At 44.9% G+C, this 24,182-nt stretch overlaps 2 protein-coding genes across 2 annotated transcripts in view; one reads left to right on the top strand and one right to left on the bottom strand.

Moving 5' to 3' along the window:
* Positions 1–15,051: 15,051 nt before the first annotated feature.
* On the bottom strand, positions 15,052–15,694 carry LOC137871585 (gamma-crystallin M3-like). The gene is made up of 2 exons (XM_068709456.1): positions 15,419–15,694; positions 15,052–15,330 (listed from the first exon to the last, which is right to left on the bottom strand). Exons 1-2 carry the CDS (start codon positions 15,692–15,694, stop codon positions 15,052–15,054), a joined length of 555 nt encoding a protein of 184 aa, XP_068565557.1.
* A 4,225-nt stretch (positions 15,695–19,919) lies between these two features.
* Positions 19,920–24,182, top strand: part of tgfbr1b (transforming growth factor, beta receptor 1 b) — a 41,168-nt gene continuing 36,905 nt past the window's right edge. Inside the window, exon 1 of the mRNA XM_068709594.1 lies at positions 19,920–19,986. Within this exon, the coding sequence (XP_068565695.1) occupies positions 19,923–19,986 (64 nt within the window). The 5' untranslated portion in view covers positions 19,920–19,922. The remainder of the gene's footprint in view (positions 19,987–24,182) is intronic.

Here is a 24,182-nt window from a genome sequence, read left to right as displayed (position 1 = left end):
TCACAGAAATCAGACTTTTGCATAAAAGCAAAAACATCAAACTGATACGAATGAATTATGAATGAAACACAACAGTGAGACGAATGGCTATTTAAGTCCTTAAAGGATCATTCAGGTTTACTACAACTCTGGCTTTGGGGTTTTGGTCATCATTATGGTAACACAGCTCTCACCAAGTTAACTGCTGATCTGGGAATCCCTTTTGCATTTTGTTGTAGCAATATCGTTTCCCCAGATCTCAACAATTACTTTGATGAATATGTTGACATAGCCACTAGAAGTGATTTGAAGCTGTGGACACGTTGCCAGCACTGTGCTTTGACTGTCCACCAGCGTGTTCTCACATGTGCAGGTGGTTTTCTTTGGTGCGAGCTGTAGAATCTTAGGAGGACTCGCATGAAGCTTGTTTTCTGGACAGACTTTTGAGACTTTGGCAGCCATGTTGCAATTGGATATTTTACACCAGCGGGACTGTCCAAACTGCGTCTTCTTAGCGGGTCCAAAAAATACACAGTGCGATGCGTAACATGTCACAAACAAAGCCAAGAAATGTGTATCTGTTTGTATTTGGAGACAGGACTTCAATAGTGCAAACAGAGCACAGTCCATGTTTGCAGAGATAATCCACACACCTGCATGATTTGGTGAGGATGAAGTCCAGCTCTCAAGCAGGCACTGAGACATCCTTGTTCAGAGTCCACCTTCAAATCCAGCTGCTTGTGTTCACATTCTACTTTGTAGAAATGTGAACACAAGTTGTGGGGAGAAAAAGGTTAAACAGTGGAACTCTGATGGGAATAGAGGTAGAGAGCTGAACTGTGTTATTAATGCATTTTCTTTGATTTTTCTCTCTAAATAATGCATCTAGCTAATAATCGTGTAACGTGTCGGCCTTCAGGACAGAGTGATAGTGACAGTTTTCATCCTTCGGAGCGTGCCTTGTGATTTAAAAGCCAGCACGTTCACACCCACACACTGTAGTTGCCTGTATTAGTCTGGATAATTGATAACATGATGATGTTCTACAGACGCGTATTAATCAGGTGAAGGCAATAGAGTGTTTTATTTGTTTTGTATGGTCTAAAAAATATATATATATTTTTCATTATACAATTTAATTTGAATTTTTCATTCATGGACAAGGTCTTCAATTTTCAAAGTGCACGTCCCTCTCCCCAGCCAGGCCCTTCAACTCTTCCTGGGGGACTCGTATTCATTCACAGCCCATACGGTGTGTATAAAACCTCTAAAGGGTTCTGGGTCTGAGCCGGGCTGTGCCCAGAAAACCTTCAGAGGGAGCCAGGACACATCCTCCACACATGCCCACATCCCCTCCGCTGGCTCCTTTCGATGCGAAGGAAGAGGTGGTTGATGAAGGAGAGCCCAGAACAAATACATATACCATCTTACCCTCACTCGTGAACAGAATCTTCCCCATTCATCGGTACCTGACGTGTGGACAAGACTTACCTGGTTCATCTTACCTTTACTCAAGACTTACATGCAGACTTATATGCAGTCTAGATGAATTTGATGATCTGGTGCACTATGTCCACTTTTTTTAAAATCTGAAATGAACAATGAATTCAGTGTGATTTGAGGATCATAACACTGAAAATCAAGCTAAGGTAGCGCTACCAAATCCCAGTACTACGCCCGGTGCCTTTAATTCTTTTAGGGGTTGTTGTTTTTCCAATACATTGCTTTTCCTGATTTGTTTTTGTATTTTGAAGGCAGAACATACAGCGTATCAGTCAGCAGAAGCACATTAATGGCCCTTTGAGAGAGCTACCTCTTGTACCTGTGTTGTAGCTGGGTTAGCACCTGTGTGTGTGTGTGTGTGTGTGTGTGTGTGTGTGTGTGTGTGTGTGTGTGTGTGTTGGTGTGTATGAGGGAGAGCTCGCTTGGCATTACTTTTCATCTCGTATAGCACAGTTATCAGAGGGCCTGTTGGGGTAGGTGCCACTGCAGATGATACCATGTCAGTTTTCCACCGCCGCTCATCAGGCTTGCTAATGCTAATGCTACCGTGTGTGGGAGGCACAAACGGTCGTCTGCTTTTTATAACTTGTGAAGCAGCTTCTACGACAGTTTGGTTGTCAAGACATGTAATAGACCTCGGGATCTTGCCTAGTACAGCATGGTTGAGAAGGAGTGGGAGAAGAATCATTAAAATCCAAGCAGACGCATACAAGCTAACTTTGAACAGAAAAGCAGTCTTCACCCCCAGTGTGTGTTTTGTCAGTTTTAACACTTTATGCCTACAAGAAGCGGTGTGGAGTTGCTTTTGAAGTACATGCTTATCAAACTCCCTTGTCTCAGTCAGGTCTCCACTGTCTCCCTCTCTTACCACCTGCCTCAGGTTCAACCATGCCAAACTCTCACACACTCTAGGACCAATTGTTTTTTCAGTTGCTGCTCCCTACTGATCAGGCGAAGCCCGGGGCAGCTTTTGTAATTGTTTTGTAATCTGCTTTCGGGATTCTGAGAACCTCAGGGTTTTTCTGCTCCATGCGCCTCGTGTTCTCACAGGAGTGCTCTGAGTTGAAACAACTTCAACCCACAGCAGAAAAGCTGCAGACACATTGTTGTCATTGTGGTGACTTTTTCTAGACATCTGGAGCATGACTTCAACAACCTGAATAGAAAACTGCAGGAGGCAAATAAGTGTGGTAGGCTTCTTGAGTTCTTTACACTCTTTTAAACTGTACTTTTAAAGAGGTAGCCAATCAGTTATATGATAACGATGTAGAAATTGCTGAAGTATGGGAACATGGTAACATTTCTAGATTTAAATCAGATGGGCCAAGATGAGCAGTCAGACAATCCAGAACTGAGTATGTATCAGGATATCTCAGACTAGAATTATGCTTTCATAATTTATATGCAAATAAGTATTATAAGTATATAAGTATAAAAAAAGAGCCCCCTCAATCTATTGAAAATGAAAGTACAAACAAACAACATCGGGGGATTAATACAAACTGTTTGAGTTTAGGGGCGCACATGGTCCATTTCATCTCTATTCAATACAATCAACGTCCTCAACATAATGAACCATCAGACATTTCATTTCACAGCGCCACTCAAGGCAAGACACCGTGAGCTGAAAGTAAGACACATTCGTACAGGATCAGCTGACGCTCTCTGAATGAATACGGTGGATGGATTTAGGAAATGGAAGTCACTAAAATTCTAATGGGAAGCTGGAGGACAGAGCTGTTCATGTACTCTGCGGCGGCCTTGGCTCTGGCCTTGGCTTTCACTCTGCTACAGCAGCACAAATAATCTGCTCCGAGTGCATGTCAGTAGGCAGACATGGACTATCTGTGTCACGTCTATCTGTTTGTCATGTCAGGACACAAAAAGCACAAAGATCAGTGGAGCCATGCAACAAAACAATCAATCTTTAACCTACTAGCTGATGAACTCTTTACTTCTCTCAGCTGTTGGGGATTGCATTGTTAAACCCTAAACCTGTGAACGGCAGTAAATGTCACTCTATAATGTTTTTGCTGTTTTAAGGTTATGAGTGTTTTTATATTAGACTTTATATTTCAGCTTTTGGTATGTAGCCGTTGGTTTGAATTTAGATTTCTATAATAGGGATTTTCATTTCCTATCGCAATTTATGTAATACACGGCAGCATAGTATCATATAATGAAATGTTTTCCGTTCCACCAGATTCAGGAATCTGCAAAGTATTATTTCCTTGTGTTTGTTCCAGGAAAACTCACAGACCTTTTTTCCTGCGATAGTGAGTCACTGTAGCATCCAGTCTGATTGCAACACGAGAGGATGAAGAAGTAGAGCTGCCCCGACGCCGAGGGCCTGTCTATCATGCTGAAGGTACAGGGTCCGTTAAACGCTTAGATCGTCCGTTAATTGGATTTAATCCAAAGTGACAGGAACGAGTAAATAGCCAGCATCCCCGCCACCAGGAGACCACTTCCCCAGGAGGAGGATGTGCAGCGGCTGAGCCGGCCCACTGTGACTCCCGGGGCTGGGGATTGCACTGGCTGAATGCTAGCTGCTACAGCTAACCGCTAACTGAAGGTCCCCTCCCTGGTCCTGAACAAATACTATGGTGCTGCCGCCACCATACACACAGCCATCAGAACAAAGCATGCAATATATTAACATCTGGCCAGTCACAGAATATTGTCTCCCACGTTTTCTCCTGATTGACCCTTCACTCAGTCCTGCCTCTCGTACGCTAACTGGCCAATCATAGTGTAGCATTGGCCAGCTTTCGACAACTAACCAGCTGTGTTCCATAGACTTTAATGCAACAGTTTCAGATTTACTTCAGTTTCAGGTTTTGTGAAGGACTTAGCGGAGGGTCAATTATGAGATGGCGAGTCATCATTTATGAGATACGGAAGTCGTAATTACAAGATGAGGTGATAACATAACATGTCTGACCCTGGTGTTAAATCTCCCCAACAGTTGCAATACCTTCCTCTGACCTGAGGTGTTATTCATGTCTTATAGGTTTTGTCAGACTGCAGTCTGGACTTGGTTAGTCCTCCTAAGACAAAGACGGTCCTGATTTTGCTTTCCAACAGAAGACAATTAAAGTATACGACTCAATACACCTCCAGTGCCCCTCCCCTAACCCTATCAGCTGCCTCATTGCTCATATGTCATCGTTGCTGTGTCACATGTTGCTGCTGGCACGAGTCAACTTCCCCTTGGGTCGCCACAGCTTCGTCTTGCGAGTCTTCCTCTTCCTCCATCATCTGTGATTGTCGTTTTTTCCGTCCTCCTCTACCCGCCTGTGTGCCTACTATCGGTGCAGATGACTGGGCGAGGCGGCGGCCTGCCCTTCTGTGAGTGTTAATGGGACCAGCATCTCCATCTGTCCCATCAGGAGCCGCTTGTTCCTCCAGGACGCCATCTGTTGCCAACACATCCCTCGCCATCACAGAGAGACGCACAGGACGGAGGGGAGGAAGGACGGATGAGGTAGAGAGAGGAGAAACAGAAGGGGAAGGTGTGAAAAAAAGGATATACTCGACATTCAAACATGACGACACCTGGAGTTATTGCTTCACTGGAGTTGTGTAACTGGCAGCAGCAGTCAGTTCACTTCACTACTACCACTGCATCATTTCCACATCGCCTTACCACACTAATGTTACTAATGTTAGGCTTCTCGTTTTATAGCGGTTCCACTCATGAGGTCATTTTCATCAGTCTTTCATCAGTGAGATTAAAGTGTTTTCTTCATATTCTAGTCTGCCAAGAGACCTTTTAATTACAGACTGCATAAAGACGAGTTCTGCCTCATTAACCACAATTCTCTGCTAGAGGCACTGGATATTTCTTTTGTAGCTAGCTTCCAGGAAATCACATTTGAATTCTTGATCTGAAAAGGTCTGAAATGACAGCTGTTCATTCCAGCAGAGATGTCTTCTAGCTTCTTGCATTACGAGATGAGAGGCAATTGTCGAATGATCTATTTATACTTTGTTTTTATGTCAAAACAGCATCATCAAGCAAAATTAATAGAAAAAGTTGATCAATAAAAGCGGGTGTGTAATATAGCCAGGGCTTGTATTCCTCTGATTTCATGTTTTATGTCCCATAAAATAAACTATAGAGCCCATTTTATTTTTATTTTCATTTATTTCATTTCATTGTACCCTTCTAGTAAAAGAGCCTTGAAGAAGAAGACAAGGAATATGTTTTATTTATTTATATATATATATATATATATATATATATATACATATACAAAGCTGGGCATAATATTATTTTACTGTTTCTTTTTATCTGCTTAATAATCAATTAATCAAAGTAATAACACATTAGTGGCACACTCATGTCATATTTATGACATGAGTGTGCCACTAATGTGTTATTACTTTGATTAATTGATTATTAAGCAGATAAAAAGAAACAGTAAAATAATATTATGCCCAGCTTTGTATATGTATATATATATATATATATATATATATATATACATATACAAAGCTGGGCATAATATTATTTTACTGTTTCTTTTTATCTGCTTAATAATCAATTAATCAAAGTAATAACACATTAGTGGCACACTCATGTCATATTTATGACATGCTGCCCATGTGGCCCATTATTACAGGAGTGAAAGAGAAGTATCATCGTCTGGTGCAGGAGTTAAAATGTACCATGGGGGGCGCCAAGTTAGCTCAACTGGTAGGACCCCATGTCCTAGCCTGGCTACATGCACGTTGCCCCCCTCTCCCCCCTCTCCCCCCTCTCCCCCCTCTCTAGTCCTAGCCCGGTCTCACCAAATGGCCTACGAATGTCACGACAACTCGTAAGTCATTTAGCGTGCAATAACAACAGCATTCTAGCTCTTTGTGTGTCATTTTACATCATGTAGTCTGTAATGACTGCAATGTCAACACGTTTGCATGAATATGCTACGTTCAGAGCGCGTGACATAGTATAGAAAGTGAACTACTAATAGCAGGGGGGAGGGGAGGCGAATGGGCAAACCCAGGACTTTCAACAAGGGGATCGGTGTTCGTGTCCAAAGGTTTTATTACATTAGTGATGTTTGTGAAGTGTTTTCCATACTTATGTTATGTTGTTTATGATTTACTTTCTTTACATGGGGTGATTCCTTTACTGCCACTGCTGGAAGTTACTGCAGAATTCCAGCGTTGCAGGCACTGTGGCTGAGAGTTGCAATGTCATTTGGGCGTGTCTGAGGGAGTCATACACCACGACCAACGGATGGAGTTTGGCGAAGGGCTGCAAAAGCATTCCAGGAAAGCTGGAGCACCCTTAACTGTCAATACGGCAAACATACGGCAAACACACCGTCCTGTCATTGTTGGTTGCGTTCTTGGCCCTCGTGGATGCAGACTACCGCTTCCTAGCGATTAATGTCTGAAGCTTTGGAAGCAACAGTGATGGGGGAATCTTCAGAGATTTATCTCTTGCCAAAGCCATAGATGACGGATACCTCAATGTCCCACCGCCAACTGCAGCTCCCTGGTGCGCCAGAGCCGGGGAAGGGGAATCATGTGGTAGAGGCAGATTCCTCATGAAGCCCTGTCTTCTACGGCCCGACCCAGGAAGACACCAGCCGGAGGACCGGGGGGTCTTAAATTGCCGACCCTCCAGAGCATGCAGAACTGTAGAGAACAGCTTTGGGAAGGCAAAGGCAGCGATACCACACTGAGGATGGTGATGACATCGAATGCCCTCTCCTGCTGTCGATCCGGGCTGCCCCGATGGGAGCCCGGTCTCCGTTGTGGCAACGTCGGCAACAGCCACCGACCTCCTGCTGCTGAGTTAGCCTTAATTTTCCTTAAACCGGACATTAACTAGCTGGGTTAGCTCATCTTCCATCTCGGCTCTCCTCCCTCTTGACGCAACGCTTTCGTGGTCCGGGTGGGTTCTGTTAGAGGCCATAAGTGCTCCAAAATGACAAAATAACAACATATTAAGACAAAAATGTAGCGAGACTCATGGGAGCTACCGGCCGCAGCATGCATATGCAATGCAGTTGCCATAACATTCGACACACAAACGCACACACATTCTTGTGTTTCTGTTTTTTATGTCGTATTAATTCATTGATTTTCTTTTTCAACAAGATCTTACTTCAGATGCTGGCGTATGGCAATAAATAATAATATCCCTGACTGTATTCAGCTTGATACATCTCCTGACATCCAACAGGACTCAAACTGCTCAGGTCAGCCATCTGTACCTCCCTTCATCTCCAGCCTGAGCCCTCAGAGACTGAACTGACATCACCTGGTAAAGACATATGAACCGGACAGCGCTTTGCTGACGTACCACGTTACCTCGGTGACACCAAAACGTGCAAAAAGTTTGTTTTTAGTACCTTATTTGAAAGTCTTCTGGGTTCTTGTATTACGAGATGAGAGGTAGAATAATCTATTTATATTTGTTTTTGTCAAGACAGCATCATCAGGCAAAATGAAAAGAAAAAGTTGATAATATAGCCAAGGCTGTTGGCTATATTAATAAAAAAATTATAAAACACAGGAATGTAGCAAAAAAAAGAAAAACTCACCCTATAAATAACACAATATTATTCAGAGTTCCACAGGCCCACTTTTTTCCCAGCAATTAAAGGCCACAATCATGTGAAGAGAAGCCCTTCTGTAAAGGATCTCAGAGGGTGAACTCTCCGTGGCTCTTCTCTCCTTTAAAGTCTTTAGAAGCCCAGGCCTGAATGGAATGTAAGATGAATATAAGATGAATTCTTTTATCCCCACATTAAAAAGAAATCATCAAGAAGGGTCAACACAGTCTCACAGCTGTTAATGAAATAGTCACAAAATGTAATCTATTGGTTTCATGTACAGGGACATGTTTTTTGTGTCGCTCAGAAACACTTTTTTTCTGGACGACGTTAAAAACTAAAGTTAGGTCTTTTTTAGGTTTTGGAAAAAGATCATGGTAAAACCATAAAACCACAACGTAGTGTCGAACACCGGTCTTGTGGTCTTGTGTCTTATGTTGGATCCATCCATGACTAAAAACTCAATGCACACGAAACCAATAGATTGCATTTTGTGACTATTTCACGACCTGGGCTGACCCGACAAATCTCAAAAAATGGAATGCCTATTTCAGTGTAACCAGAATTTAAGCATTCCCAGAAACTTTGACACACGTAAACCAGTTCACACAGCTCAGGGACAGGGACAGAGGGGCTACTACGGTGGGCGTCGTGACATCAGGAGCACGTTTACACATACAATATGCAACATATCGGGGATCTTGAATTGCATGCCATCATGGCCCAAACCTACAGGCATAGCATGAGGAATCTACCACCGCAATCAGCCGGGCTTTGGCAGTAAACCTACTGACTCGCGTCTCTGCATGGCAGATCTCTGCCTTGCGCATTGTTTGTGCATTCCACGTTCTCTAATAAACTGCCAACAAGGAGGAACACATGATCGCAGTAGTAGCTGGCTGCAGGGACGTGGGCGGAGGGCCTTCCTCTTATCAGTCTCCCACAAGGCTTGTTTCTGTGGGAAGCAAAACAAAAACCTCGCTGCGAGATATTCTCATTACCGACAGTGATCCTATCCGCTTTTGTTTAATTGCTTTTGGATTCAAAAGGAACACACTGTAACGGCATTTTTCGGGCCAAGTTGACAAACTTTGAGATAGCAGGGCCATGGCTAATAGTTACCGAACTCCTTCTGAAGGGTCTTTCCATGTGCTTATTGCACTATGCTGGCCTCCAGGAGCTCTGTCAGTGTGATAATAAGCTGATGTTTGACTTAAATGGAAATACTGCTGGCTCTAAGTGGCAGTGAAGCTGTCACCTTAAACTCTGACAGACATTGTTGTTGCTGAAGGAAAATGAAAATGCTTTAGAGGGGAAAAATTTGATGTCTACCGTCATGGCAACAGCTCCTCCATCCTCCTGTCTCACCTTTTCTTCCTCTAGCTCATCTGATTAAAGCATAACTTCACCCCCAGGTCTGAGCCTAGGTCCACCCACTGCAGTCCTTTTGGAAAAAAAGCGAGATATAAGAAGCGGGCAAGGGACTGAGAGGTGCATTTGATGAATTTACAGTTTGTCAGACCACAAATGAGACAAGAATTACACTCTGCCTCACTTTCCGCCACTGGGAAACTATACTTCGCCCCGGCAGGAGAGCGGGCGCCAGTTGTGGAGAGTACAGTCGCGACTCTAGCAACTCTGATTCGGCTAGAGCTAACCCCAGCGCCTCCGTCAGCGTCTCCGGAGCGGCAGTCTGCTCTCCTCTCAGCTGTGCTCTCCTCCCAGCTGTGCTCTCCTCCCGGCTGTGGTCTCCTCCCAGCTGTGCTCGCCTCCCAGCTGTGCTCTCCTCCCGGCTGCGCTCTTCTCTCAGCTGTGCTCTCCTCCCAGCTGTGGTCTCCTCCCGGCTGTGCTCTTCTCTCAGCTGTGCTCGCCTCCCAGCTGTGCTCTCCTACCGGCTGTGCTCTCCTCCCGGCTGTGCTCTTCTCTCAGCTGTGCTCTCCTCCCAGCTGTGCTCTCCTCCCGGCTGTGCTCTCCTCCCAGCTGTGCTCTCCTCCCGGCTGTGGTCTCATCCCAGCTGTGCTCGCCTCCCAGCTGTGCTCTTCTCCCAGCTGTGGTCTCCTCCCAGCTGTGCTCGCCTCCCAGCTGTGCTCTCCTCCCGGCTGTGCTCTCCTCTCGGCTGTGGTCTCCTCCCGGCTGTGGTCTCCTTCCGGCTGTGGTCTCCTCCCGGCTGTGCTCTTCTCTCAGCTGTGCTCTCCTCCCAGCTGTGCTCTCCTCCCGGCTGTGCATTTCTCTCAGCTGTGCTCTCCTCCCAGCTGTGGTCTCCTCCCAGCTGTGCTCTTCTCTCAGCTGTGCTCTCCTCCCAGCTGTGCTCTCCTCCCGGCTGTGGTCTCCTCCCAGCTGTGCTCGCTTCCCAGCTGTGCTCTCTTCCCAGCTGTGGTCTCCTCCCAGCTGTGCTCGCCTCCCAGCTGTGCTCTCCTCCCGGCTGTGCTCTCCTCCCGGCTGTGGTCTCCTCCCGGCTGTGGTCTCCTCTCGGCTGTGCTCTCCTCCCAGCTGTGCTCTCCTCCCAGCTGTGGTCTCCTCCCGGCTGTGGTCTCCTCTCGGCTGTGCTCTCCTCCCAGCTGTGCTCTCCTCCCAGCTGTGGTCTCCTCCCGGCTGTGGTCTCCTCTCGGCTGTGCTCTCCTCCCGGCTGTGCTCTCCTCCCAGCTGTGGTCTCCTAGCAGTGAGGAGCAGGGTCCCAGCGGTGCCACCAGCCCTCTGATCTGCTCATTTTCTGGAACCAGCGTAACGTTAGCATGAAAACACGTTTTAATTAACGCGAGAATTAGCAATCTCACGTTAGCTAGCTAACTAGCCAGCCACTTAATGAGTAAAATGAAACAACTCTATGTCTCATCTACACCCTCTTGTCACAGCGTAGGAAAGCACACCACTGTCTCCAGATAATCAGTCAATAACGCTGATTCACCATATGTTTTACAGAAAAGAGAGAACAGGCTTGAGCTGTGATTGTAACGCTAAAAAGTGGTTCCTGAAAAAGTAAAAAGGACATATACGCTGTGTGGAGAGGAGTGGAGGGGGGTCTGATTAGAGGGTGTTACATTCTTTTATTTCATGATGTAGATTACTCCCAAAACCGTCCACTCTATTGTCAGCACTGGCCTTGCAAGATTGGGGCTGATTTAAAACAGTTGGTGGCGACATTTTCAACCATGAAATGTAGATTTTTATAGATTTGGTAAAACACTAGCATTGATGTGCGTCATCACAATACATTCATGACATTTAGTTTACAGCTTAAAAAGCATGTTTAAGTGTGCAGTGTCTTTGTTCTGCACACTAACCAGACCATCACACCTGTCTAACAGATCTCAATATTTAAGTTCCACCCTCATCTCATCACCTGCCCAGTGCCCTCCTTTTATCCAACCAGAATCAACATACTGTACTATTAGTCATTTATTTTTTCCTCAGGGTTTTAGCGCTCATTCCGTTCTACCTGGTCCGATCACCTTTTTCCCTGCTACCATCTCACAATAGTCCTCTTCACCTGTTCGCCTGTGATCCAGAGTTACAGTGCACATCATTTTGTTTCTCTGTCAACCTGCTGCTTATTTTATTATTCCTCTGATGTTACAGGACAGACTGCTTGTGAAATACTCAACTGTTGAATAGTCATGGTACCCCAGATTTAAAAATGCATCTGTTTAACCATACCCATTGGTGCTGAGGGAGGTGGGGGACTGGGCTTCATCCCAGAACACATGCTGAATGAGAGACAGGGTGAATCCTGGACCGGGCACCAGTGGATCACAGGCCCGACACAAATAGACACGCTTTCACACCTACAGGCAACTTGGAGTCTCCGATTCTCATAACCTTTGGACTCTTGGGGGGGGGACCCACACAGATTCCCCAGCCAGCTAGTAGATTTTAACTTTTCATTGAGCCTTGGAAGTCCTAACCCAGTGTAGAAGAGAATGTAGCATCAAATAGTGTCATTTTTATTTTGCCTTAATATTGTCTTTGTGTATTCTGAATGAAGCGTATGCTTTTCTGTATGAAGGGAACTCCACTTGATCCAGAATCTCAGCCTCTCCTTTTTGATCTTTTGTCATTTCAATAGAAACTTAAGTCACGTTTCGACCGGCGTTGACTGTGAGCAGTACAGAAATGAACATTTAACGCTGCTGAGTTGGTGTTTTGTTACTACTGAGAAGTCGTCGGTGGCATAACCCAAAAAGATGACGTGTGTCAACTCGTGTTGGTGTTGGTCAAGATAGCTTAGACTGGCTCAGTTGTCGTAGAGCTGGTGCAGGTGTCATCACGCAACCGGGTTTCCCTCCCAACTGGTCAAATACCAACGGTCGGTCAGCACACCTCACCGTCTGATACCGACGCATGGCAGCTCCTTTTAGGGTCCAACTCTAATGTAAAAACCCACTTGTGTGATTATTAGACACTCTGAGTGACTGACGCACTAACCTCAAACACGCTTTTTTCCCAAAACTAAGTGGGAGTTGTAACGACTGGAAACTGACACTGCAACATCCAAAACTGACGCTAGAGGGGAAGTCTGAGTAGCACAGCGTAACTAACTATGCAACAGTATTAGCCTCGTAGTGTTCTTATCTTTAATTTAATGTAGAATGTACATTTTGTTATTTCTAGATACATCCACATTGTGATGAAACAGACTAGTATGCGATGAATGCTTTCAAAGGAAGTGAGCCCATATTAAACTTTCATGGATGTATTCTGTAGCTCTGCACATTGCGGGGGATTTTGGATGTAACTTAACTTGAGCATTGCTCTTGAGGCCCGAGGCGTCAAAAACAAACCTTTTACATCAAAGATGAATATTAAATATTCTAGTTTTATGTTGTTTTTTGGAAAGTTTTGAAAACTCCTTTACACGTAAATTAAAATGTGTTTTGCATAAATCTGGAGCTCAGTGATGTAAAACAGATGATAATGACTAGAAATGGACATAAATGAAAACAATACATGAATATCTCTACTGTTCCTTTCCTCTCGCCCTGATCTTAGCCCTTCAGGAAGAACATGTTTTTCCCAATGTATTTGCACAGTAAGGCCTCTTCTATAGAACCCAGCAGATCTAAATAATGAATGAAGAAAAGGAAAATGACTGCTGACTGCTGATGCAACACGCATATTCCTGCTGCTGATGGCTTCAGGTATAAACACACACATTTGTGATGGACTGGATTGGTAAGAATGCTTTTTTCTTTTTCTTTTGGCTTTGAATGTACACCTCAGTCCAAAGGCCATAAAAACAGATGGAAACACGAGCAATCTATTGACAGTACTGAGGGTGCCTTTTCCCCTGCAATTTGCACTAATGAAAAAGTTCCCAAAGTTGCAAGTTCATCATTATGTAGATGCATTCAGGTCTCGTCAGCACAAGCCATGGAAATGGAATGGTGAAATGAACTGAGGTGATGTTAGAGCTGCAGGCCTTCACAGTTTCTCATTAGCACTTGGACCTGACAGGAATTAACCAGATGTGAAAGCTGTCTGCTGGGAGCTGAACTCTTGGATAATGACCGCCTGGAAAACTTGTGTTGATAAAAAACACCTGCTGGACTATCAAACCTGTAGAACAACACAGAGGAAGACAATAGCTCAAAAAAACAGTCTCTTAATGGAGGAACATACAGGTGTAAACAAACCAGGCCTCTATGTGGGTAGCGTCGCTTCAGATACATCCGGAGCGGTCAGTCCTTTTTATAAGAGTCTATAATATTTCCAAAATATAACTTTGAGATATGTCTCGAGACTCTAAACATGGGGTAGTCAATTCAAATTCAACGAGGTCCATTAAGAGGGAATTTCCTCACGCAGTGGTCATCCCAACGATGTCTAACTATGATGTAGTTCCATACATATTGAATTAGCCTACAGTTGTATTAACGTCTGAATGTAGACAACAACTGATCAAATAAAGAAAGTTCAATTGAATAATATCTCAACAATATTTATTGTCAGTTTTCAAATTGAACTGGATGAATTATAAATAATAACGTTCTTCTCGTTTCAAGTAAAATATGGAATGCATTGAAGAATAACTTAAATCTACATTCCTGGTTGAAGGCTTTGGCCTCTCTGTCCACTTTTCTCTTTGTGGAATGACTTCTGACTCACTCACTATTCTCCGACTACTCTCTCCTGTCTCTCCTGTGTGTCTACATCTCACTCGAGTTGGGAAGCTTATCAGCATACACATATTGGATTGGCTGAGTAGCGTCACGTGATGTGAATTACAACGCATGTAATTGGTCGTTGTGGTTCCTGGACCGCTGAACGAGTACCGTAAAGGCTGGAGAAGCTGCGCCGGTTCAAATAGAAGCGCTCCTTCAAAATTCACTAATTCTCAATTATCTATCGGTTGTAGGTCCAGGTCCGGATACAACGACGTCTGGATCTGGATCCGCCTATTACTGACCCTTGCTCTAGACTGAATATAAGAGGTGGACGTAGTTGCCGTGACGTCATCCTTTGGTTTGTGGACTGATGTTTTGAAGCCATAATTGAGTTCGGCATTTTGGCTGTCGCCATTTTGTTTTTTTGGAACCAGAAGTGGCACTAGAGGGTGAAGCTAAGTACAACCAAACGCTGTACAAGATGTTCTTAGGCCACCACAATGTTACAATTAACTTTCTACAGTGTCCCCTGCTTTCTGGTCTGTTTGACTCTAAATGGAGCATAATGTACTAAATGAACATCATGCTGTATTGAAGAAGACTGTAAACTAGAGATTGAGACCATAAACTCATGTTTACAATGTTTACTGAGGGAATAAATCAAGAGAGAAGTAGAGTCATTTTAGACTAGACTTCTATACAAGGTGCTCTCAGACACGCTCCTTTATCAAAAATTATTTATCTTGCTCTTATTTCAGAGTCAATGTTCCTGCAGTATGTCCATTTCCTTAACGACAAAGAAGAAATACTTATTGCTTTCCTTTTTTTTTAATAGTGCAGAAATGACTTTATTTCGTGACGTTTGATACATTCAGTGAACATTTGATATATGTTTAGTTGCAAGAGTCCATGATGCGCCTCATGCTCATGAACCTTGTGCCGCTCATGCCCATGTCCCTGAAGCTCCGGTACTCTCCGGGCCTCATGTACATCATCCTGCCTCGGTAGTGGGCCTGCTCGTACATCAGCCAGTGGCCGTCCATCACGCTGCAGGACATGCAGTCGGACATACGGTAGCGGTCCATGACGTTGTCGCAGTCGTCCATCAGCTCGTGACTCTGACCACCGAAGTTCTCTCTCTCGTAGATCTTCATCCTGAACTGGCCCCTGTGCTATTTTTTTTAAAGAGAATACAAATAATGCATTAATATCTAGTTTTGCGTGCGCTGTCAGTAGCTATGCACGCCGTTTTATACCTACCATGGGGATCATACGGCAAGACCTGATGCAGTCCCTCATGCCCATCATGCTCATGTAGTCGGCGTACTCGCCCCTCCTCATGAAGTACTGGTTCCCCATGTAGTTGGGCCGGTCGTAGACCATGAAACAGCCGCTCTCCACCCTGCACGAGTTGCACCTGCTCAGGTAGGAGGTCATGTCCGAGCAGTCGTTCATGCACTCGTAGGAGCGGCCCTGGAAGTTCTTCTCCTCGTAGAAGGTGATCTTGCCCCTCATGTTCATGCCGGTGTTGGTCATGTTGTCCGTCGGTGTGCTGTAGCTCCCTGAACTGCTTTCCTCCCTGGTTTCACCCTATCCTTTTATACCTGAGCTCCCCCCCTCGCCCGCAGAGAACCCCCTTACTCAGCAACTTACTATTGAAGCCAAAAGAATAAAAAAAATTCAGGGACAGGGTATCTCGCAGTCTTTAGAAAGACCTTTTTTTCAGAAAGCACACAGTGCTCATAACACGTGAAAGGTTTGTTTTGTTCGAGGGAAACAAAACGAATACGGAACAATGAACAAAGCTTTTTCAGAGAACAAGGTGTTGGTAGTTGTCGGGTGCAAATGTGTGTTGGTGAATGTGTGTGTGAGCGTGTTCCACACTGTCAGATGAGGAGGGAGTCTGGAGGGTGGAGGAAGGTGAGGTGGTGAACTAAGGGACAGCAAGGCAAAAATAAATAATACAAATAAATCAATGAACACTAATGCTGACACTTCTATTACCAATGATAAAAGAAACAATAATGATGATAACTACGCCTTTATTGCCATGTTTCCAAAGTAAAATATTATGGTGATTTGTGTTTGTTTATTGGGTTTATTCAGATTCAGCTCAGGTCCAGCCCCAAATTGAGCTCCAGCTGCTCGGGGAGAGACCGGGGCACGGCCTTCACAGTTACCTTGTGTGAAAATAGAATACGAATATGGAAGATAATATATTACTCTTAATCTGTAATAATTGATTTTCTTTCATTTTGTGTTTAAAAGTTTTAACTACATATCTGCATGTTCCCGCTTTCTGTTTTCTTTCATTATCTTTTAAATGCAAAATTAATGTGTTCTTAAAGTCTTGTTTACCACATTTGTACCCCTGTGTATAGCACTTTGTATAACCTGAATAATGTCTGAATAATGCTCTATATATATATATATATATATATATATATATATATATATATATATATATATATATATATATATATATATATATATATATATATATATATATATATATATATATATATATATATATATACGATCGCCTTGCCTTAATCTGAGAGACCTATTTGGTGCATTGTTTTGAGAGTGAGCTGTGTTCTGTGCTTTCCCTTGTACTGTACCTTGCATGAGTTGAAGGTTGGGTTTGTTTGTCATTGACATTTTATTTGATCAGATTTTGGTCTCAGACTCGTCAACACAAAATGAAAAGTCCTTGTAGTAGCTTGAAGTGAAGTACAAATAGAGCAATGAAAAAGAACACTAGGTAAAAGTACAGATGTCATATCAGAAAAATGCATAGATAAATATATAAATGTGATGATTTATGATTAAGATTTCTACCGTTTATCTTTTGAACATTTCTGTAATCAACCACTGGTTTCCTCTTTAACAGCGTGTTGGGTTTTATAATGTTATAGATTATTTATTTTTTAATACTAACTGGTAACTAAAGACATAAATGAAGTAAAATGTAAAATATTTTCCTCTTAATTGTAGCGGAGTAAAACTATAAAGTAGCATAAAATGGAAATATCCAGTTTTTAGTAAAGTACAAGTAAGCGTAATGAAGAGAGTAAGCTGATTATTGAAATCAAAAAAGCAGCAATAAGGGACAAAAAACGGCGACAAACTAACTGATGATATTTCAGCCTTCCTTCTTAATAACAGTCCACTGTCTCAACATATGGTAAAAGCATACAAATATTTTCTAGACTCAAATAACCCAAACTCACTTGAGCATTCAAAAGACATAAAAGTAAAACAAGCCACAGTGTGAATATAAATATTCATGCCCTACCATGTAATTCACTAAACAGCTGTGAGTTGGAATCAAAGCGCCTCTCTTTAGCTGGCAGACCCCCCCCCCCGCTCACTGTTAAATACTTTCTACACTACGGCGTCTGAGAGCCATGCATAATGTAAATGAGTAGACTGATTACTGATTACCCCTGCTGCAGACCCATCCGCTAAAAGAAGTGTTAGGCATAATATGCCACTTTTGGCTTCAGACGAAAAATGACATCTGGGGAATATTGAGATGGTTTTTCACTGTCGGCACGCTGCGGTGCCGACAGTGGTCCCATTGATGGAGATGGGGGGACGGGTCCTTCTCCCCGTCTCTTCCTGTCCTTCACAATCAGCCCCTCAGTTTTGCTGACGTTGAGATGGAAGTTGTTGTCCTGGCAACAGGATGTCTGACCACCTCTCTTGTTCGCACCGGGCTGTAAACGTGTTTGTTTGAGCTGTAAAGTTTGACATTTTAACGTTCCTCTGTGGGGATTGACTCACTTATCGATGCCAGCCTCAAGTGGCCATTTATGGAACTGCAGCTTTTGGCACTTTCGACTTGATTCAAAGCCCGGTCAAAGAATGCATTCCTCGGGAGCGAGACAGCAAAGTGTCCTGTTTCATTTTCATCCCCACCACAGCATGATATATCAGGATTATCAACGGGTGCAGCCCTAGATGCAGCAACTGATTGCTGGTTATCTAGCAACAGCTGTTTTTCATTGTGCAAGACTACAGTGACAGTAGTCTTTTTTTTTTTTTATTTATCGACCGCTGTCGGGATGTAAAGATATAAATCGCCTGCCCTAGCTTTAAGACGGCAGCGTTGATTCTCCTAAATGAGGGAGTTTGAATGACGGAGCGTTTTCGACTGTTCCACACGTTGCAAGTCACCCTGGATGCACCGTCAGCTAAATGCCAAAAATGTCATATGCAAATGAGACAGGTAAAAGGCCTAAAACAGGAGCAGCGTTTGATTACTGCTCAGAGCAGGTGCTGCCTTTGTGTGTGTGTGTGTGTGTGTGTGTGTGTGTGTGTGTGTGTGTGTGTGTGTGTGTGTGTGTGTGTGTGTGTGTGTGTGTGTGTTTTAGGGGGGGTGGGGTGTTAGGGTTTCCTAAGCAACATCTGTTTAAGTAAATATAATACTCAGGACTTGAAATAAGATTCTATTTATTGTCTCCTGTGTCTGTTGCTCTGTTGCATTTGACCGGCAGCATGATTCTTATTTTCAATCTTTTAGGCTCAACGCCAAAATATTTGTATGACAGCATACCAGCCTATTTGTGTGTGTGTGTGTGTGTGTGTGTGTGTGTGTGTGTGTGTGTGTGTGTGTGTGTGTGTGTGTGTGTGTGTGCATGCAGGGCCGTGCTGGGCTCAGTTGGACATCAAATAATAGGCCATCATCAATCCCTGTCACACTCTCCAGGGACTAGGGAGGAGGGGGAATGGGGGCCAGGTCAAGAGCGAGAGTGTGTATGTGTGTGTGTGTGTGTGTGTGTGTGTGTGTGTGTGTGTGTGTGTGTGTGTGTGTCTACTCTAAGAGATGGAGTAAATGTGGACGAGACAAAGGAAGGGTTATAGGCTTTAGAACAATGTACGAGGGATGTGTTTGTGTGTGTGTGTAAGCTGCCGTGATGGTGTCGAGCATCTGCCTCTGTGTGTGTGTGTGTGTGTGTGTGTGTGTGTGTGTGTGTGTGTGTGTGTGTGTGTGTGTGTGTGTGTGTGTGTGTGTGTGTGTGTGAAAGACTGACATATGGACCATGCACACAGGCCTAGCCACAGCATGTCATTGAATCATATCTTATCTGTGGAGAGTGGCAGCAGTAAGAACGTTATCGCCGCTTTGCTGCTGATGTTATTATTATGGTATGTTTCCTTCAGTGAGAGCCACGGTGACATGTTCTTTCTGTCTGACAAAACGCCTCATCTTCCTCGCTGCCCCCCCATCACAAAGTCTACTTTACTGTGGTTTCTATTTAAAGGTAGTGTGGGCAATAGTCAGAGAAACATACACATCCCGTATGATGAGCCTTTGACTATGTTGGAGTTGTTCCTATGTGTCCAGACTGAAAAGCAGTAAATCTCAGACTGAAATAGTTCAAAGTATTAAAATGATATATAATAATATTAGGAGTTATTTGTTTGGCTCACAACAAGTAACTCCAGTTGTTAAACTTAACTAAACAAAACATGAATCAAAACACATATATTATAGAGTTAGACCTTACTATGAATGTAACTTGATTAATGTAGACTTTTGTCGTTATAGTGAATAGCAACAGTGTTTGTTTACAGCAGAGGTAGAGTTCCTAAAGTGGGGGCGGGGTGTGGTAGGTCCCTCCGCCAATCAGCACTGTTCTTTCACCGAGCTCGCGCTAGGGAGGCGGGACTCGCGGCCCTTTTAGCCAATCAACGTCTACCTTCCTCAGCGCTGGGAGAAGTTAGCAGTCGGCTGCCAGTCCGGTCCGTAGCCACGATGGATGCAATACCATGCCTTCTGTTCGTCCTCCTGTTCGGGACAAGGATACAAGAAAACACCGGTAAGTGTCTCCTCTAATGGACAGTTTTGAGTTGTGCTTCGTTGTTTTTTCTCGCGTGTTTCTCGGAAGTTGCACTCTCTGGACGGACCAGTTCTGCCAGAAAACGCTCTTTGTTCAAGAAGCCTGAAGAAGCGGAGAGTGTGCCTAACTAAGATGGCGCAGGGTCGGCGGCCAGCCTGCTGCTGCCTGTCTGAGGAATGTTTATTGTCTGGGGGGGGGAGAAAAAGGAGCAGGCAGCTAAAAGTCACATTGGGCTTAAAAAAGGGCGGACGGCTCCAGCCCGGGATCAAAGCTGGCCTCTCTTCGGCTCAGCGTTTGGGATTCTGCTTTGCCAACAAAGAGCACCGCAGCCCGTCCGGGAGGAACAGTGCTTCAGCTTTGCAACAACAAAGTTGGCAGAATCACAAAGTGGGATGTTTTGCTTTTTTTAATTATTTGTTTTTGTCAAACACTGGTTGTTCAGTTACCGTGTTTTTTGGAGCACGTCCCTTCGCACATTCTCTCCGGTCCACGTAGGTTAGTTGAACTGCGCAAGTTTGCGTTTCCTCGGGACCGAGTACCTCTTTCCAGGTTCCCGTTATCTCTCGGTGCGACGTTGTTTCACTTCGCGTTTGATGACCTCGGATGCTACGACAACGACGGCCTCGCTCGGCGACGTTTGCATCGATATCTGGACTCTTTGTGAGTGAAGTGGGCTGTCTCGCGAGCTAATATCGAGAGTAGTTACTCGTCTTCCACCCCGTGTCCCCCTCTTGTCTAACGAGTTGGTTAACGAGCTGTTGGCGGTGTTAACTGGTGGTTTTAATAGCTGTCTAACTTCACTTCCCTGCACCATCACGTCAGTCCGCTAGCTTTACTAAGCTGCTTCATCGCAGCGTTGAACTATTACCGAGTTTAGACGTTGTTGTTTTTTTACATGTTCATGTTCCGCTTTACGTCTTAGGTGACGGTGACAGCGGTTCCGACATGAGACCTGTAGACAGCCGCGGGTAAACGGTTTGATGTCGAAAGACGTGCTTCCGTTCCCCAAGTTTAACAATATACAACCAGCGGGTGCGCCAAACTTCCTTCAAAATGTGCCCCATCAATTCTGCTTTGCACCATTTAAGTCGCGTTGTTCACGTCTTTTGTTGCATTCGGTTTACACCCTTCCGAACGGCACATCATTTGTCTAAAAAAAAAAAATCCGTCTTTGTACATAGGTGGAGGAGGGCTGCGGCGGACGCGTTCGTAGGAGACCCTTAACGCGCGTGGCCTCTTTTCGATCACGCCGAATGGGCGCGAGTCTCCTAAAGACGCTCGGAGGAACGTTGAGCCGTGTGTGAGATGGGGCGTAGATGGCCGCCGATAAGCGCTATTCAATTACCCCGCAAGGTTTGCGAACTGGACTCTTCATAGCTGCTCATTAGAGAACGGCACTGATGCAGCAGCCACAGCCTCTGCTCCACGTTAATGCTCGCGCTCTCATCACGCGGAGATTTGTTTTATTATTTTCATTTCGCAACGGAACCGCGTGCGCTTTTCTTTGTTGCAGCGGTCAGCGCATTGCACGAGGATAATTTATCTCAGGTACAAACAGCAGATAGTGTGTTTCTTCTTCCTATTGACTCACGCGCTTCCTTTGTGTGGCATTCCTTTGTGTGTGTGTGTGTGTGTGTGTGTGTGTGTGTGTGTGTGTGGAGAGAGAGACTCATCAGAGTGAGTGAAGGAGCGTGTTTTTCAAACGGCATACATTAAGATCTTATGAGAACCCCCCCCCCTTCCAAAAGCATGGGGTCGTGTCCTCATATACCCCACCGCTGCCTCAGACGGGAGGCTGCTTATTAAACCGGTATGTGGGCTGAAGGACACGCAGGGAGACGAGGGGAACGTTCATCAATGGGGATTGCCGTGGCGTTGGTCCACCGTCGAAGCCATGTCATTTCCATCAGAAAAGAATCCGATATTTAAACCCGCAGATAATTTGACCCCACCGACGAGGACAATCGGTGCACATATTTCACGATGCGAGTCGCACGGGTACCCAGGCTGCGCGTCGTGTTTTACGTGACCATTCACAGGAGGACTGGTGTGCTTTTTAATCAGAGAGCACCTGGTGCCGTTGACACTTCGGCATGTCACGTTGCTTTCCAGCGTTTCAGCACCACACCCCTGCAGCTTCAGCGGCGTTCACACAAAAGCATCCGCACGTGCACGCCCACATCCTCGCGCTGGCAGTGGGGCTAAATTGGGTGTTGTCACTATTACTCTCCTCATCCCGCCAGCCTCAGTCATCCTCTCGCCGAATAGGCTCATCCTCGTGCTTTGTCACCAGTCGCCCCCCCTCCTACCCCTCCAGTTTCATTTGTCTGCTCTGAGGTCTTGCACCTCTTCCCCTGCCCCCCTTTTATTCATAGTAAAGTAAACAGGGACACTTGTAGTTGGAGTGACTGGTTTAAAGACAAATACGAGCCACCGGCAAGACGGACTCCAAATCTGTCCTGACATCCCAGACAACGGAGGATGTTCTCTCAGCTCTACTGACTCCGGTGTTGCTTCTGGTCATGAAATTCCTAAATTGATCAGGGATTTGGACAGGTATGCGTCCCACTTAGACACTGCAGAGTATACACTATGCACCAAGGATGGCTTTTTAAAGCAAAAAACTGGAAATGGCACACGGCGTGTGTCGAAACTGCGCTTGGAATCTGATTTCTGTCGTGACTGTTTCTCAAAAAGAGATTTATTGCTTCATCTGCTTAGTTTGAGAGCTGTCTCACATGTCCACACGTGAGACAGCGTTCTTTTTTTCAGATCTGAGCAGCAGCGTTTTTTTAGAGTATCCCTGTTATGTGTGGATGGAAACATTATGTCCTTTGTTATTACAGAACCCCATAGCGAGCCCTTATCCCACTTTGAGATATGTCACCTGTCAACATAGAACTAAAACAACAAAGCAATTCATCGATCAGTCAATCTACCGCAAATCAATTGTGAGTTCACAATCGTAGGTTTACAGCCGGACGTGGCAATGTGCTGCTTCTCATAGACTTGATAGTAAACAGAATATCTTTGGGTTTTGGACAAAACCAGATGAAAGTGTCACCCTGGGGTCTGGTCGGGGGGTTTCGCTCTTGAAACAGCCCAGGACTGAGAGCCGGAACACTTGTCGCAGCGTGACTACGAAAATGACTGAGCCAATTTAGATGAGCATCGGTCCAAATTGGGAGGACCCCCTCCTCAATATTTAAAGTATTAGATTGGTTCAGTCTGACAGGGTGCTTTCCACTGCGAGGGTCCGGCTGACCCACACCACTACCATAAACCACGCCGCGACTATTTAAGCAGCGGCTGGTTAGGTCTGAGGCTAGATCGGAGGCGTAGTCAGGTTTTCTTATCCATTAATTGAGAAACAGATGCAGAGATTAATCTGTGGTGGAAATGATAATCAGCCGCAGCCCCGCTGCAATAAACACCAGAATGACGTGGCGTGTAAAACACATCATCCTGGTGACAATCTGCACAAAAAGTTCCAAAATTCATAAAATACAATTGCCGCTAAACATTTAGCTGAGCGATATTTGCACGACTCCGCCCCTCGTGCAAAGATTGTTCCACACGTCGTCCTCCATGTGTAATGGAAAGCAAAGTGTTCACTCCTTTTAGAAAAGACGGGATGTTTTTCAGGAAGCAGTAGTCATGTGATTTTTCATCAAGGCCACTGTGGGAGCTCTGCTCCTCGTCTCTGCAGGGTAACACAGATATGTTGTGGTGTGTTTTATCTTGATACTGATACCGTTAAAAAGAAACTCCACAGAGACCGCTGGGAGTCAATATTTAGCACTTACTTTTCCGCTGCACCGTGCCCCCCCCCCCTCTCCCCAACCGCTGGAGGCCATTTTTCTTTTCCCGCGTCAGTCGTGTGTTTGCACAGAATGCTTGTGTGGCGTTGTTTTTTCTGGGCGCCGCTGCTCTCGGTACCAGCAGCGGAGGAATGCCAGGCATGCCGGCGACCCTGGACGCCCGTTGTCCCGGCCCAAGGAACCACGGCTAATTGGAGGGGTTGCAGCCGTGCCAGCGGCCGGTCGGATTCAAAGGCACCAATGCGTTAATGACACACACACACACACACACACACACCACCACCCTGCTCTCCTTCATGGGGAGGCCCGGGAATCACAAGCTCCACTGCTGATTCTAGAGAGGGGAGCGTTATG

The sequence above is a fragment of the Cebidichthys violaceus genome, unplaced genomic scaffold (genome assembly GCF_023349555.1).
Source record: "Cebidichthys violaceus isolate CVI_PGR_0920_01 unplaced genomic scaffold, fCebVio1.0.p SCAF_15, whole genome shotgun sequence".
NCBI classification, from domain to species: Eukaryota; Metazoa; Chordata; class Actinopteri; order Perciformes; family Stichaeidae; genus Cebidichthys; species Cebidichthys violaceus.
Note: the sequence above shows the minus strand (reverse complement) of the source record. Positions and strands in the feature narration are given on the sequence as shown.

Bases quoted from the DNA above. Each gene is read 5' to 3' on its own strand.
- LOC137871585 (XM_068709456.1), bottom strand. From the start codon at position 15,694: ATGACCAACACCGGCATGAACATGAGGGGCAAGATCACCTTCTACGAG. The intron at 15,331-15,418 runs GTAGGTATAAAA...TAAAAAAAATAG, and splicing joins CTTGCCGTATGATCCCCATG to CACAGGGGCCAGTTCAGGAT.